The sequence below is a fragment of the Pagrus major genome, chromosome 10 (genome assembly GCF_040436345.1).
Source record: "Pagrus major chromosome 10, Pma_NU_1.0".
In the NCBI taxonomy this organism is placed as follows: Eukaryota; Metazoa; Chordata; class Actinopteri; order Spariformes; family Sparidae; genus Pagrus; species Pagrus major.
In genome coordinates, this window is record NC_133224.1 from 20,100,196 (window position 1) to 20,117,224 (window position 17,029).

Genomic DNA, 17,029 nt, shown 5'->3' on the forward strand with positions numbered 1-17,029 from the left:
CGGGGATATTTTTATAAGTCCCAGCCAACCCATTTCATCAGCCGCCAAAATAGCCGCGTTCCTATGAATACATCCTATTACCATTCCAAAAGCCAGCGGCGGTGATTGACGCGTCCTTGTTCTCTGGTTTACATTAGATGTGAAAATAATTGGCACCTGTATTCCTGCACATGCTCTGAAGCCAGGGAAAAGCACAGCACCAGAGGTTTCATTTCACCGCGGAGTCTGATCCTCTTCTATTCACTCCAGATGTGGAGGCACACACATGGACATCCATCTCAAATAGCTGGGAAGATTAATACGAAGAAAAGATGTGTCGTATCATCATATTCTCCTGCTGCAGACAGGAAGCGACGAGCAGCTCTGCATTGATATTTCTCTCACGAATACGTAAGCCCTAATACATATAGAATATCAACTTAAGATATGTGCGCGCATGTGTGCCTCTGCCGGCCCTCTATCCTTCACCTCATCCTCCTCTCATCATCTCATCCTGCTCTCCACACATTCCCTCTGGCGATCCCCGTAGCTAGTTATCATGAGGATGAGCCTATTGAAGTACGTTAAGCATCCAGTATCCCAGCCGGCCTTGGCAGATTGGATGTGATCTTGGCGGTTTAGCGGGGTGCGTGATGCCCAGGGAGAGTAATTGCTGGCGTAATTGTACTCTGGGGAAAGGTAGAGCAGTAGGGCCTAAATTCATCCTTCTACCTGCCCTCAGGCTGCATGGACAACTCTTGTCCCAGCTTCTGTCCATTCTTTACACCTTTCCACAACCACCCTCCATCCTTCATTCCCCCTTCTCCACAGTGGCTGGAGGGGAGGTTTACTGAGGAGTCAGCGGTTGAGAGGGCTGGAGGCAGAGTGGTGTCAGGGGGAGCAGGTGGAACAGTGGGCCAGGTCAGAGGAGCTCGGCTAGGAACTGAGGAGACAGATGGAGGAGGAGATTAGGAGGCGGAAGGAGGCGTCCCGTTGATAAAATGAAAAGGGAGGCAGCGGAGGGTGGACGAAGACACGCAGAGGGTGTGAAAGCAAAGTTCAAGTGGGGAAAGATGTTTGTGTGAGTGTGTTTCGTGTCCTCATGGAGACAGGAAGATGAGGAAAATCCTCTAGAGTGGTAGAATTGTGGGAGGCCTGCACCTCATAAAAGACCACTTTAGGGTTAGGATTTAGGGATTAAAGTTAGTAAATAGGTTAAATCAAGCCTGTGATTTAAGAACCAGGCTTTTAGTGACCGGTTTCACTCCTGGGACAGAAGGTGAATACAGTTGACTGCAATTACTGTTAATGTCTGGCAAGACTGAAAATCAGTGGTGTGTCTCAATTCCTAAACCTATCTCAATATGCAGCAGTGTAGCACATGCAGGTCGGGACACCAGATACATTTTTGCGAGATGAGAGAGGACAGAAGAGTTCAATTTAGATTACATTTACTATACAATACTGCAGTTCCATATGTGATTTGTCCCAGTGGCGTTGCCATACGTGGGTGTTCAAGGTGGCAGATGATAGGTCCTCTTGGTCGAAGTCCGCCATGTTGCACTGCCATGTTTCTAACAGACAAACCAAACACTGTCCCTCATTTTTGGCTGCCACCGTAGGGGAGGGGAGGGTGAGCGAAGGGGTGTTCAGTTAATTGCTAATCTACAACCTCACTGCTAGATGCCTCTTAATCCTACACACTGGTCCTTTAATGACTCTAATCTTTGCTTCTTAGAGAAATATTAGATAGTTTTTTTTCTTTTGGCCTCTAACAATAATTGAGGTAAAACTAAAATCACTAATTGGATTAAGTGCTTACAAATCTTAGATACTGCGTGTTCAATCTGCAAGGAGTAGTAAAAAAGGATGGGATCCACTGGAATAAAGAATGTATTTTAAACTCATTTTCAATTCCGTTTTTGCAATTTCATTACTGTTTTTTTTTTTGTTTTCACTTTCTGGCAAGTAGTGAAGCTTTCAGACACATTTTCTTGTCTTCCCTGGTGGATGTCAAAGAGATGTGAACTATGTTTGAAATTTAGATAACAGGTGGTCGTACATGCGGAGGAGATGGTGACATCTGTCTCTGGCGTCAGGTGTGAGTGGCCTTGATTTCTCTCTCCGGTTGATGACTTTGATCCCCTCCGAGTCGAGAAAGGCGCAAGAAAAAAAAGTACAAGCCAAAGAGAAAGCAAAAACACTTAACATTTTCTTGTTTTTCTTGTTGTTTTGCTATGAAAAATCAGTTTGCTTAAGTTCCACGATCTGTCAGCGGCTTCTTAATTTCTCAAAAGCGAAGCAGATTTAGTGTGTTTGTCTTTGAGTATATACTCATTTTTGTCACTTTCCTGCAAACACAGCATCCATCAAAAATGACGTATGTCGTATTGAATTTGTGTTAGGCTATGAGTTATGATGTCACTAAGAGTGAGTTTTTCAGTAGCTGGAGGAAGGCTGAGATGAAGGTCTCAGGTCACGTCTTCTGTAGAAACACATTCAAATTTGCACCTGCAAGTCATGCAGTGTAACCTTGCGCGGTGCAGCTGCAAGGTTACGGTTATTTTTGAGGTTGGATAGTATCGCAGTTGGTAGAAGGTACATGTTGGTAGGTGTGTGAGGGCGATCAGGTACAAATTGTTTACTGTTGGAGAATCAGCAAGTCACTGCTGCACCATCCATATGTGTGATCTGCACATCACATGTTGCACCCACCCTCACCTCTCCTCATTTAATCCCCCACCCCCCAACACCCCAGTCTCTCTCTCTCTGTCACAGGAAGATACAAGGGTGTGTGTTTGTGTTGGCAGCGGAGGTGCGTTTGCGGGGGAGGAGGAGGAGGAGGAGGAGGAGGAGGAGGAGGAGGAGGAAGCTCACAGGGACAGACAGATGCTGAAGGATAAAGACGTGCAGCTGAGATCTATCAACTGCAAGGCGGGCGAGGGGTGCCATGCTCTGACACCGACACACATCGCCACGCGCACACACCGCTGTACCACCCTCGGTGTGAATTTCATTCCCATCAGGGTGCATGTTTTCCTGTCTGAGGTCTTTGTGTTGCAGCCACTGTGGGTGTCTGCCGGTGTGTTTGTGGATGTGCACGTGTCTACGCTTACCCTTAACCCCTTACCACTGCATGCATAATGTTAACCATGCACTTACTGTAATTGCTTATGTTTGCAGCTATACATGCTGTGTGAAAGTCACGCTTGATTTTGTGTAAATGTGCTTATGCATGTGTGTGTGTGTGTACTTCTAGTGGTGAGGTCTGGCAGCTGGAGCAGACTGTAGCCAGAGTCACCAGGGAGAGGATGCGGTTATGAAGAAGAGTTGAAGGTCGGTGCAGTAAATGAGGTCAGTGTGAATAAATAAGCTGTAATAAACACCGACATATGAGCTGTGAGTGTATATTAGGCATGGAAAATACATCTTCACACTCCCTCCGTCCGCTCACATATCACTCCAGAAAGTACATTCAGTTTAATTCAGCACTGTGACAGACCTGATGTAGGTGGTATCTTATAGCTATGCAATTTTTAAAACTGAGTCATCTTCGCCACACAAACACAAGCGAGAGCCACGGACCAACCAGTTTTCCCACACAGATAGATTCCCAGACAGAGCAGAAGGTTTGTTTTTCATGCCAGCTCCACCTCTGAACTGCTGTTGTCTCTAAACCAGTCTGTCTTCCTCCACTACATTTAGCTCTGTCATCCGGCCTGCCAAGGTTTCAAGAGGTCAGTGCGGCAGAAACAGCTCCATCTCTGCTCTCTTTTTCTCTCTCCCTCTCCCTCTCCCTCTCTTTCTCTTTCTCTGTCCAGCTCTATAAAATCTCCCCGCTGTATTTGTTTCTTGTTTGGATCTCACAACCTGCAATTACAATTTTTCTGCTGAAAGCATGCTATAATTTTGCATGGCGGAGGAAATGTCTGCACTTTTGTCTCGCTCGCAGATTATCCCTCAGCCTGCAGACCCTGGTTTGATCCCGTGTAAGATCGCTCATCTGCTCTGCTGGAGTGCCTTTGAGCTAGACACTAAAGCCTCACCAGCTTCAGGTCCGCGAGCTCTCGCAGACCTGACTTTTTCCATCAGTTTTGCTCCTCCCTCGATGTGTGTCTCTCTTTCATTTCCTTTTTTCTCCCTGGCTGTGCCGGAACAGCAGGAGGTGTTCATGGTGCATCATATTAAAGGTCTCTCCCCCTCTTTGTTTCTCTCACCGCAAGTGTTTCTGGAAGTGTGTCGTGCTGGAGAATTCTTGGATTTCTGGGCTGAGGCATCGCAGGCAGAGCTGGGTGCTACGTTTTTGCACAGTTTCCTAGTTGCACCATTCAGATGTTCTTGTTGTAATTCCCTCAGCTACATACACAGAAAAAACAACAACTATACAGACTTAATGAATAAGAATCAAGACACAAAAATAAACTTTTCCTGCTGGAAGAATGAAGCTGCTCTGTAGTCTGGTGGTACGGCAGCGGATACTTCTGTATCTGTTGGCAGATGGCAGCAGGGTGAACAGATTGTGGCTGGGGTAAGGGTTGTCTTATAGCATCCTTCGGGCTCTGTGCAGACTTCACTTCACTGATGTCACTGATGCTCTGCACATAGGTTCTAGTGATGTTCTGGTTGGTTTTAATCACTCGCTGTACTGGGCCGGGCAATTCCCATAATGCAATTCTTCAGCCTCCTACATGCCCACACTGTAGAGCAGGCCACTTTAGAGCAGGCCACTGTCACACATGCGCAAAATCAACATTCGCCTCCCGTTCACTTCCATTCTCTGCACAAGAAGTGGCAAAAAAACCAAACATTTGCATCCGATGCCGAAGCAAAGACGTGTGTGTGGTTGGCCCCTCAAACGGGCTACAAACCAACAAACTGAGTTCTGTTTTCATTCGGCTGCTTAGAATTTCAAGTCTCAAGCACAAACCTAAGACAATGACATCATTATTACATCATCATTTTACATAGTTACATCCATTCCGTTCTTATCAGATAAACGACCAAAGAGGTCGACTGTGCAAGCAACTTATTACAACCCATATTCATGTTTCTTGTCAGGCAGCAGCTTCTAGTGGCCATAGAAATTATTATTGCAGCAAAGGAGGGAGTCAGGCGAGGTAGTCTAAGTAAAGTTACGTATCAGCAGCGTAGTTATTTTAACACAAACCAACTAACCGAGTCATTTTCTTGCCTAAACCTAACCAGACTGTGGGCGTACGATGAAGGTCCAGTACACCTGATCGCTGGTACACTGTTTAGGGGATTGTGGTATATGTATTTTAAGAGTCATTAGCAATCAATCTATTCAGTCACTGAGGTATGAGGATGTGATGAGGTCATCACACAACTGTTTTTACAGGCTGAGGAGTACTTGACGAGTACACTGAACTGCATGCGTAAAACAGGTGGAGTGCTCCTCCTCGAAGTTTGTGTCTCCGTCGTCTCGCAGGTTTGATTTCCAACGGAACAGTGTGTGACAGCAGTCGTTGTTTCTCAGGTGCAGCTCTGGAAAACAACAGGATCAAAGAAAGTGTAGGATGTGAAGACAGCAGGTGAGCCTCCAACACCACAGGACATACTGTAATAAGTTAATGTGGCTTAATGACCGGCCTCACCATCACTCTGACACACAGTCCAGTCGGCTGTGTGCACTGTATCTACCACATGGGGGCAGTAAAGCCACAGCTATGACAGCCCTCCATACATGTTCCTCTGTGTGTGTAATAGTGTAAAAGTGAATCAGTGTCAGTGCTCCTGGCGACCGGGGCCTGCTCCGTCTAAACACTGGTGTGTGTGGCCCTCAGCGGGGCCTGTCAACCGGCTCGTCCTGCACCTCATCAGGCCCACTTTGAAGTGTTGCTGCTGGATGCTGGGACTCTTCCCCTGTGTTCTGTCAACGGGAGGACAGAGATCCTCCCACACACACAGGGGGATTCTTTTTGTTTAGACTGGGCCGCAGACTTATGAGGTGAATCCAGTCCAGTGATCATGAGCGGCACTCATGCAACATGCAAGTTCCTCACAGTGTGTAAATCTGCTTTATCATTGATAACAATGGCAGAATATTCCTTTAATGCCTCTAGAATGAGCTCATGCTGACCCTTGAGTCATATTTAATGTCTAATAAACCTTAAACGCCCCCATAGGGACTCGTAGCTATGCTGTGACATTGTATGATATCCTTGTAAAATTTCATCTGGATCCTTTCAATGCAATCCTCCTCCAGTGCCACATGTGATGCCCACTAGATGCATGGGGGGCGCTCTTGCTCTTCCATCATGGCGTTGAGCAGAGGAGGGCGCTGAGCGTCTGGAAAGGTGGGGGGTTCTTCTTCGGCGGTTGAAAGGAGGCAGAATAGAGCGCCGGGGAGTCCAGAGGTCCGAGTCGGGGGGCCCCCTGAAACTCACAGAGAAGGAGGAGAGAGGAGGTGCTGAAAGGGACTCGATACCGCCCCCCCCCGAAAAAGCCTGGAAGAATCGCGCTCCGTCAGTGCGCCCTGCCTGCCAGTCGGAGGATGGGGATTTTTTTTCCCATTCATCCACGTCCCCTTTTTCCCTCCTCCTCCTCCTCCTCTCAAACAAGCCAGTCGGTCTGTCAATGTGCTGCGAGCATTAGGGCAAGTCAAACCAGTGGGATTTTGAGGCAGAGAGACGGATGAGATAACGAATGAAGCGCTTTTCCTCTGGCCGAGAAGCGACGCGTCCAGCTCTCCAAATGATGCGCCGCATCAGATAGGCGTCAATTTCCACCAGGGACCGATGCGCACAACTCGCATCTTATTTTTATAATCACTTCACAAGTTTCACGTCGGCCTTTGTGCGACGTTGTTAAGAGTGGGGATGCTTTTCTAGCTCTTTTGGTTTCTTACTCTCAGTTTTCTTTGAATTGATTCTTCACCGATTTGGATCCTGATTTGTTTTTTTTATTATTATTATTTTTCACCGAATCCGTTGCTGAAAGGATTTGCGGATTTACAACCTGTGTGTTTCTACAAAGAGGAGAATAAGGATTGTAATGCGCACTGACTGAGCCCACCGAGCATCAACATGTCTTTATGAGGATGGAGCCGTGGACACGAGTGACATCTTTTCCATTTTAAACGCTTTTACCTTCACAGTTTTTTTGGCCTGATCTCGACCGCTTCCTCCAAGCACACTGACCATATTTCTCCTCAGTCCAGCCTGATATGTTGGAAGGTAGATCTTCTTGCGAGGAAACAAGGTAATGGGAGAGAAATCACACAGAGTCGGCTCAGAGAACAAGGGAACATTGTTCGGAAAAAGACAATTAGGGCGCACCGAGAGGCAACAGAAATAGCTCCTGGGTGGCGATACATTTCAGAAAATTCGATTCAGTGGGAGTTCAGTTCGAGCCGAGGAGCATTGCTTTGGAAAACAGAGGACTAATGACAAATTAATGGGAAAGTCATGGGATTGGCACTGAAATAGTACGATCGAGGACGCGCAGAAAACGCGTCGGTTGTTTTTTCTTTGGAGATCCAGACGCACGGATTGAACAAGTTTCTCCCGAGTCTGCTTTCGGCTCGATCCCGCACAATTTTGATGAATTGTGGATGCATGTGGTTGCACACAGCGGGCTTTCACTCCACACTTTGACTGCCTCCACCTATAGCCTGCTCGGCTGTAGTCGCACATCCATTGTTTTGAGAGTCGCGCAGAAAACCCCCCGAAAAATATCTCGCCCGTTTCTTTTCTTTCTTTTTTTTTATTTTTTATTAAATGGGGCTACATATGCTGGGTGTCAGGGTTGAAATGGCGTGTCGAGGAAGTGGGAATGGATTGGGGATCCTGCTGATATTCTTACTGGATTTACTGGGAACCGCGGCCAGCAATATGGAGCCCATCTACTGGAATTCCCTGAACGAAAGGTAAGCGCAGTTTTTTCTCTTTTTTTTTTTACTGCTCGCTTCGTTGCAGGTTTGAACTTGAAGTTTCCAGCCCACAGGGGAGGAAAAGAAGTGATCGAATAATTAGTTTAATTGCATGTTTTTAAAAAAATGTCACAAGCAACTTCTGCGTAATGGATGCAAGTCAGTCTAAGTCAGAGAAAACAGCGTGAAGTTCAGAGATCAGGCCTCCAGTCGGGCCCCTGTGAGAGGGATCATCGGTTTTTTATTCCTATTCCACCTCATATCGTCCCATCATCATTGTTTACACTCTAATACAAACAGCGTAATATGATAAATGTATACACTTGGAGCTGAAACCGGCTGCTCCGTCTCACAGCTGCTCTGGATTTGTCACCCTCGCATTGATTATTGTGTGTGATCCAGCTGCAGCTCGTCCCTGTAAGCTGGGACACATAGGAGCAGTGTGTAGGATGATAAAGAAGTGTGTGATGCTCTAATTGCTGGTGCCGTGTGACCTTGATTAAGGCGCAGGCCCCGGCCCGCAGGCCTCTCCGGCACCCCCCCTCCTTGTCTGCCCACCCGGCCACGCACATTTGCATTTTTTACCTTTTCCTCTGGAGGAGGTGTCAGGCATTAGCTGAGGAAATGTCATTTTAAACACCTCTCGGTCGTCCGGCATTAACGACCGACACCACTTTTCTCACACCTCTGCCAATTTCCCTGTGTCTGAATAGACGCCCGGTGGCTGTGGTGGAGGAGGAGGAGGAGGAGGAGGAGGAGGGGGGTGGAGGAGAATAACAAGGCGGCTTGTATGGAGGTGACACCAGGCTTCAATTCTGCAAATCCTGACTTCATTTCAGGGGACAAACTGGGACAATGATATTTCTCAGCTTAATAAATAGAATATGTAGGCCACCAGGGTACGGGCTGCAAGGGAGCACTGATCCACAGCGGCTCCCACTCCTTGTAACTTTGCCTAAATTACTCGCTTAATAATACAAAAAAAGTACAAAAGCAAATTTGGACTCGGGCTTCCTCTAGGCAGCCTACCGAACCTCGTCTCCCCCAGCTCACACCCATGCCACAGGCTTCTCCACACGCTAACAGGTTTTTAATGCATCCATGTGCTGTAGGCTACGGCCCTGCCCGGTTTCTCCCCTCTCCACAGATGTGACTGTGCGTGGGCCCCCGCTGTGGAGCCAGGCATGAAGCCCTTAATGAGGGCTTTTTGTCAGCAGTGGGTGGATTCACCCAACAGGGAGTAGAGTTGGACACGGGAGGGTAATTTTCACTGAGAAGCTAACAGCCCGGGCTTTTCAGGCCTTACAGGTGATTCCACGCCATTGTCTCCTAATGGAGTTTAGCGTTATAGGTGGGTGTCAGGGCTTAGCGAAAGGGCCTGGCTGGGCAATTAGAGGGGTGGTGGCTTTGACGCCAGTCTCATATTCATTTCCACAGATTTGCTCACTCATATATTCAAAATACAAAGCCTATTGTATACTATGAGGCTTATTCCTGAAGCTTACCATTCATAGTTAATCAGCTTAGTCATTCCTCCTGTTTATTTTTCTTGGCCCTTTTTACACACTTCCATGTGCTTGTTTCTCCTTCCCTACGTGTCGAGAGCAGAACTTTACTTTCAGCTGCCTCAGGGCAAAATAGGTTTTGGCCCTGGGCTGAAATATGTTAAGAGCCCGTGCTTGTCCAAACAGTGCGCATCTTCCAAGGACAAAATCCGGAGCCCACACACATCTGGTTTGTACTTATGAAATGAGGCGAAAAGTAAGCAGAAGCAGTAGTCTGTATCAATCAGGTGCAGGGGCGCATGTATGGTTCACATCTTGTCTGTGTAGCAAATGGACTGTCACGTTGTTAACCTCTAGACCTCTGCAGGATGTGCTGCTTTGAAGTTTAGACCGTCCACCTGCAGCTTCGCTCCACCTCTCCTCCCATCTTCCTTTCCGCCTCTGTGAGCAATCTCTGGCCCCTCTCCTCCGCGCCCTCTCCTCCCTTTTTATAAATTTTTTCCTCTGTTTTCAATGCCCTCCTTCTGTCCCGGCTCCCTCGACCTCATCTCTTGTGTCTTTTCCCTCCTGTCACTTTCCCGTCTGTCTCTATCTCCACCCTCCCCTCCTCCAGTGCAGTGACCAGACGTAGCAAATTGGAAACATGTGTCACATCCAGCCACTAATTATGGCGCTACAGCAGCCACTGACACACTCAAAGATGTGTTGGGAGTGACTGAGGTGAAGAGGAAAAGGGGGCAACCGTGCCTCAGACTCTACCACCTGATTATTTCCTGGATTACATGATAATTAGGATGTTAAGGCCAACACAAGTTACAGTAAAATATAGTTTGAAAATGCTCGCAGCCATCAAGTGCTGCATCCACCCTTTTATTGACTGCTCCATCAGTTGAAATTACTATAGCCCGGCAGAAAGAGAAGAGACAGAGTTGTACAGGGAGGAATATAAACAGAGACAGGTGCCAGAAGGTGAATGAGAAACAGAAGGAGCTGTAGAGAGAGCAGAGTGGGGGGAGAGACAGTCCTAACCCTAAGTAAATCAATACCAGTTAAGTCTCAAGTGCCAATACAGGTTCTGCTTGAGGAAGAGGGAACTGAACCAGAACGATCACCTTGGGAAGAGCTTCCCCCTCAGACATACATTATCCTTATCTCAGCATCTCCTATTATCGGCCTTACACGGCCGCCCTAATGAAAGATCGAATCTTACATTACTGCTCCGGAGTTGGGGGGACGGGCGAATTGGAGTGGGTGCTGGGGTGGCAGGTGACACACTCACGCACACACACGGGATCAAGGACTGTAGGTCACGCTGGTGGACACACACGCAGAGAAAATGAATTCATGTAGAGAGAATGTTGGCCTTGGTCACCCCTCTGATCACAGCATATGGAGTTTTGTAGTTTTTGGCCCTTCTGCAAGTTTGATTTCAGCGTCTGTTCTTAAGGCCAAAACCTCTCGTTCACCCCTCCTTCCCCTCACACACTCTCTCTTCCTCTTCGACTCTCTTTTCCATACTTTAGCAAGCGGCTGTAGATTATTGTAAACGGCTGCCGAGGGTGGGCGTCTCCCCCCGCTCGGCGCTCCCGGTGACTTGTAATACAACTATTCCCCCTAAGATCCACATTAAAATTTAATCCCCCCTTCCCGTTTCTCAATAATTCATTAATCGCCGGCTAATTGGCGCCGGATAAAAGACTAGCTAACTAGGCTAAGTGTTTCAAGTACAAAAAAACCAAAGAAAAGACTCCCAAAAAAAAAAAAGAAATCACTGGAAATCTTCTTGGCGGGACCGAGTGGAATAAATGTTAGTGGGTCAAACGGGGTGTCATATCAAAGGAGCAGCATTCCTACACCCGTTTATTGATCGCCTGTATATTCGAAACGCCACACCCGGTTTCACCGCCCCCCCCCCCATTAAAAAACATCCACCCGTAGGTTTCCCATTCATGAATAATGCATGCCTGCACCGAGGCTTTTCTGGGCTGTGTGGATAAGTAAGCAGGAGCCTGTAAGCCTACACGCATCCTTAGGCTAAATGATTAGAGAATATCCACTGGGTAGGGTTTTTTTTTTTTCTTCTTCTTATTTTAGGAGCGAGGGGGTGTTAAAACAAGAGGAGGAATGTAGAGAAAAGACAGAAAGAATATGAACCATATTGCTCGAGCTGCCTGTTAACGCGAGCGGGCAGCGGCTTCCCCCTCGTTTCTCCCGCACTCTCTTTCTCTTCCTACCTCCCTCTCCCTCGGTGAAAAAGAGGAGTGTGTGTGAGTTTACGAGCTGAGAGCAACAGGAGCTGTGAAAAGAGGTTTCAGCTGATGTGGCAGAATGGAAAGGCCAGGGGAAGGAGAGGGAGACGGGAGCCAAACCGGCCAGAGGCTCGAATCTCTTTCTTTCTTTATTCCCGTCTTTCTTCGGGCATTGCAGATGGACACACAGCTACGCAGCCGGACTGTGAAAATACAGACAGATCTATCGCAGACGACAGATGCCTGCACACGTAAATGACCCTCGGGGGGCTCGACCTCCCCTCCCATCTATGTCGGACACGCGTGTAAAAAGTGTGTGTGGTCCCAGTGTGTCTCCTAATGTATAAAACACACGCTGCCCTTATGAGACGGGAAGCAGCGGAGGGCAGATGAGCACACACACACACACGCACACACACATTCAGGAGAGTTGAGGAAATTGGCAGGCGTCACGGGCTGTTGTTCCACTCGGAATTCATTCATTATTTTATCACTCGATTATAAGTTTATTTGGCAGGGGCAGTGCACATTCATCAACATCATAACAGCTATAAAGCGGTGTTGTAAATATGCTGGGGTTAGCTAAAGAACTAATTTACTTCCTCAGTCCCCGGGGCTTTAGAAGTGACTTTGGGATTTTGGTAATTGTTAAAAGTGCTGATGATTAGGATGAGGGAGATTAAAAGCGTGTGGCTGGCTGACTTAGTTCAGAATGTTGGAACACATGCAGGAACAAGCAACTTTCTTCCCTGGTAACACATGCGTGCACACAGACACACTCACGCACAATGGTGGAAGGCTAGTGGTAACAGTAATCCAGGCCGTGGGTCTGAAGGGGTCACATGTGGCCCAGCATCACTGGGCAGATTGCCCTGGGTGGCTGAACCCAGAGCCCCTTAGCAAAAGCCAGCCAACACACACACACACACACACACACACACACACACACACACACACACACACACACACACACACACACACACATTGGCCTCTCATTAGCTTGCTTCACAGCACACCCTGCCTAAGCAGGATCATCCAATCCTCCTGGCAGCATTTGGACTGGGCCAGGTCAATCCTCCTCCCCCGGGTGACACAGAGAAGCGGACTTTGGGGGGGGATGAGAAGCCAGTATGAAAGCGTGTATGGAGGACAACCTCTGTCACACTCTTCATCACCTTCTCTATCCTTTCTTTTTACTCACGTTCCACTCTCTTAGCCCTTCCTCCTCCTCCTCCTCTTCTGTCATCCATCCATCCTCCCCTCCCTCCAGCTCTTTAGTTGTGTTTAGGCTCAGTATCACGAGACTCCCAGCTCTGCTGCCGCTGCTCCGCACATCTCCACAGCACTGGGTTGGGCTCGTCTTGCAGCAGCCTCTGTGGCTTCGGCTTCATTCCAGATAAGCGGGATAGCAGCGGGAGGGAGTTGATGCTGTTGTCATTTCGTGTGTGTGTGTGTGTGGATTCTGGTTTGTGACAGAAGACGTGCTGGCATGTGTGTTTGTGCTGTGAATACTAAATTGTGTGTTAACATCTCCGAGCTCTGAGCTGTTCTGATGTACGCCATGAGCACTTGCACTGCAAAAAGTCTCCTACTGATAGTGTTTTTGGTCTTTAATTGAGGCGTAAAGCGTTATTTCCTCAAAACAAATGAATAAATCTGATTCAAAGATTCAGATTATTCAGAATTTCCAATAAAAATCAACTCGATTGAAGTACTGTCTGCATTTAAGTTGAAATGTTCTTCATCCCATTGCAGCCATGTGCATTATCCTCACTTATTTCAAGATACAGACACTTAGTTCTGAGAAACTCTTTGGAAAAGTTGAAGTTTTTTTGAAGAAAATAAGATTTTCAAGACCTAAATGACTTGATCAGATGGAGGATTTTTTTTCGCAGTGGGTGTTGTTTGATTTTTCACACCTGCTGTCCCCTCAAGCAGCATCAAGGTGGAGTCCTCTTTTGCATAGCCCTACACAAAGCGCCATAGAACATGTAAAATGCAAAACAAAAAATCTTTAGTCCTCTTATCTCCGAGTCACTTCCCCAGCAGGCAGACTCCATTCCAGCTCCGACCATTTGCATCCCAACACTTTCATCAGCGCTGAAACTCCATCACTCTCCTTTCGTCGTCTGCCCGTGGATGTCAGCGCGGCGCTTTGATTGGACGGCGGCCCGAAATGATTTTGTAACTGAATGTTAAAGAGTGTGTGTGTGTGTGCGTGTCTGCACAAGAGAGACAAATGAGCAGGATTGCTGGTGGACAGCTGTGCCTTGTCACAGCAGAAGTTTTGGCAAACATCTTCGACCGATGCGAGCAGGAGGGCAGAGATGGAAGAGAAGTGGGTGTTGTCAGGGTGAGATGAGGGGAAGATAGAGGAGACGGGAGGAGAGCAGAGAGCTGGCAGGGTCAGAGAAGGACACAAAAAGCATGAAAGACAGTGAGGGAAGGCAGGTTAAGAGAGAGATGGATGGCTTGGGGGAGCGCGGCCCGCTTTGACAGTGGTACTAGCTGATGTGACGCAGCCCAGACAGGGAGAGTGACTGATGATCTGTAGGTCACCACCATGACTAGCTGCTTCCTGCTCACATACAACCGAGCCGGCCCCTCATTCCTCATTACTGACACGTCCCATAATATTTATCCCTGTGAAGTCCAGCATGAAACCTGGTAAGCTTTAAAGGAATTCCTTGGCTTTTTGTGCAGAATGAGCTCTTTGATCAACTTAGCGTAGAGCGGTTAAGAGACTGGCAGCTGTTTCCCCTCTGTGTATTTACTGCAGTCCACATAAGATGAGATGCTGCAAACACACACTGCTTAAACTTCACACACGGTATGCAGAAGTCACAGAGGCAGAAATGATGCCAAATGCCTCGTAGCGCACCGATGTGTTGATGGGCTTGATTTGCCAAAAGCTAAATCAATTCCTTTAAAAGAAAGCTCCACTGTTCCACTGTTTAATCAATATTTTAAGTTCATTGCACTCACGGAGGAAGTGTTGTAATTTACATTTCTGGTGAACCCACCTTTCTCTCGCCTACTTCTGCTGCAGTTTCTGATTTTCTGCATTTCATATTCATGGAGGATCATCACTTGTGTTGTTTGTAGGTGAAAGGAGGGATAATAATACAGTGAATGCAGACCCATGTTTTTCTGAGGCAGTCTAAGAGCTGCGTGTCCTTTTCAAAAGTCAGCTTTTATTCTGCTCTATTGAGGCGACAGTCAAATGGCGTCTCTGCCTTCGTCTTTGATGGATTTCATCCTGTGTGATTCTTGGTGATTCTAGGAGTCCCAGCTCTTTGATACAGCAAAATGCTCTCCAAAACCTGAAGTTTGTCTGGATGCTTTCCTTTTAGGGTACTTCATTCTAGCCGAGATGGAACACAGCCTCTTTGAGTCACGTCGGGGAAACAAAAATACAGCGCCAAACCTCGAAAATGGACCTAGAAATGCAAGAAGGCACACAGCCCGTAGCTGCTTGTGCAAGTGATGAAGTGGTTACAGGTGGCGTTTTCTTTAAATATCTCATTTTGCATTTATATTTTTGGCATAAGAAGCTGTTATCCAGAGATTTGCAGAAACACACAGAGCCGCAAAAGTAAGCATACATGAATCACTCTGCCTGCAAGGAGCCTGGTAACAAAGCAGAGCAGCTACTCACTGCTCCAGTACAAAACGCTACATGGCTTTTATTTGTGTGGGGGCTGGTTGGAGGGGGTGTGGATCCTCCTGGCTGTTGCACTAGATGTTTGGTCTCTTGTGTGGGAGATGTGGAGACCTGTTACTCCAAAGCATCTTAGCTTTAAGATAATCTTTACCCATTGACTTACAATGGGTCAGCGATGATCCTCATGCTAAGAGGCTTTGGCGGGAGAACCCTGTCCCGCTCTGCCCTGCTGCACTAACAGCCAGTCATCTTAAAAACTTGGCTTATTAATAAACAAACACATTTATTACCTCATATGAGCACAGGCCTACTTCTCTACCTTAGATCTTTTATAATATTCCCCATCAGTTACTCCCAGCACCTTGATTATATTTCCAGGCTTCACGCTTTCTTCTCATCAGATGCTAGTGTGTGTGAGCACATATGCGTAGTTCTAATTAGGAGGTAAAAGACCGTACAGCGAGCGTAGTCCATCTGGCTTTGGCATTAGCCCATCATTCTTACAGTCTATAGGGAAACTGACCTTGGCTAGCTGCGCAGGGAAAATCATGCTCCATTTCCTGGGTTCTGCATTAAATATAATTTAAGTAGATTTGACGTCAAAAATGCAAGATTAAGATGGAAATGTAAGATAAAGATGAATGGTTCGGTTTTGGATGTAGAAGGTCTGGGCTTCATGTGGGGCGGTGTTGCGCCTCTCAGCTTGTAGAGACCACATACTGAGATGGAAGGTGGCATATGCCAAGTGTTCCTATTTAAATTGCTTTTATGATTTAAAAACTTCTCACACTTGGTTTAGTGTTGGAAACTTTTGTCTCAAGGTTACCTGCTAGTGTTTCACTGATGTTGAGAAGAGAACAGGAGCTTTAAAAGCGAGTGCCTTCACAGTGATTTCTGTCTCAACATTACCCCCAGAATATTCTTCTCCCAGGTGAACAGTTCAACATTTATACATAATATGCTCATTCGCTTTTTTGCTAAGCGTTAGATGAGAAGATCAGTACCTTCCTTCATGTCTTTGAATGTACGAAGCTGGAACATGGAGGTGATTAATGGCAGCAGAGGGAAATGGTTAGCCTGTCTCTCTCCAAAGTTTAAAGGATCTGCCTCCCAGCACCCCTAAACCTCAATTAAATAACACATATTCTGTTTATTTGTTCAGCATCAATGTTTGGACGACCATTTGTTTGGTTCTTTGTGGTATGCTTAGCTAAGCTAATTCTGGCTCTGCTAACATACGCTTAGTTATCTTAGCTGCATGCTTAAAGTCACTGTTTCCGTATTTAGACAATACGATTTTATGATCAGAAATCAGATTAAAGCTTCATAACATCTTACACAATTTGAAGTTAGCTGTTGAAGCTTTGCTTAACGGCAACTGTGGCCTGAAAAGAGTTCACCAAAATATACTTAAGGCATCCACGAGTGTGGGAAGGTCCACTACGGTCCACGTGATATAAACTTTGTCACCTGAGGATGTAAGGGCACCTCCAATTTGATTGTACCACATATGCTTGTCTGCACAGCCACTACGCTACGCTACAACAACCTAGGGAATACACCTGTGCATGTGTGGTATATGTCGTCCGAGGCAGTATAAACAGAACTATGAGCCTGTGGTGTTGAAGCCAACTGTGTATGCTTCTGTTTGGGAGTAAAAAAAATTGATTTATACTCCGATTTATATTCAGCATTAGCCACCATTAGCTAATTGTCATATCAGACAAAAGCAGCAGCAGCA

General features: G+C 46.8%; 1 protein-coding gene across 1 annotated transcript in view; it reads left to right on the forward strand.

Moving 5' to 3' along the window:
* Positions 1 to 6,662: 6,662 nt before the first annotated feature.
* efnb3b (ephrin-B3b) overlaps positions 6,663 to 17,029 on the forward strand; it is an 80,744-nt gene continuing 70,377 nt past the window's right edge. The window contains exon 1 of the mRNA XM_073475097.1: positions 6,663 to 7,867. Within this exon, the coding sequence (XP_073331198.1) occupies positions 7,719 to 7,867 (149 nt within the window). The 5' untranslated portion in view covers positions 6,663 to 7,718. The remainder of the gene's footprint in view (positions 7,868 to 17,029) is intronic.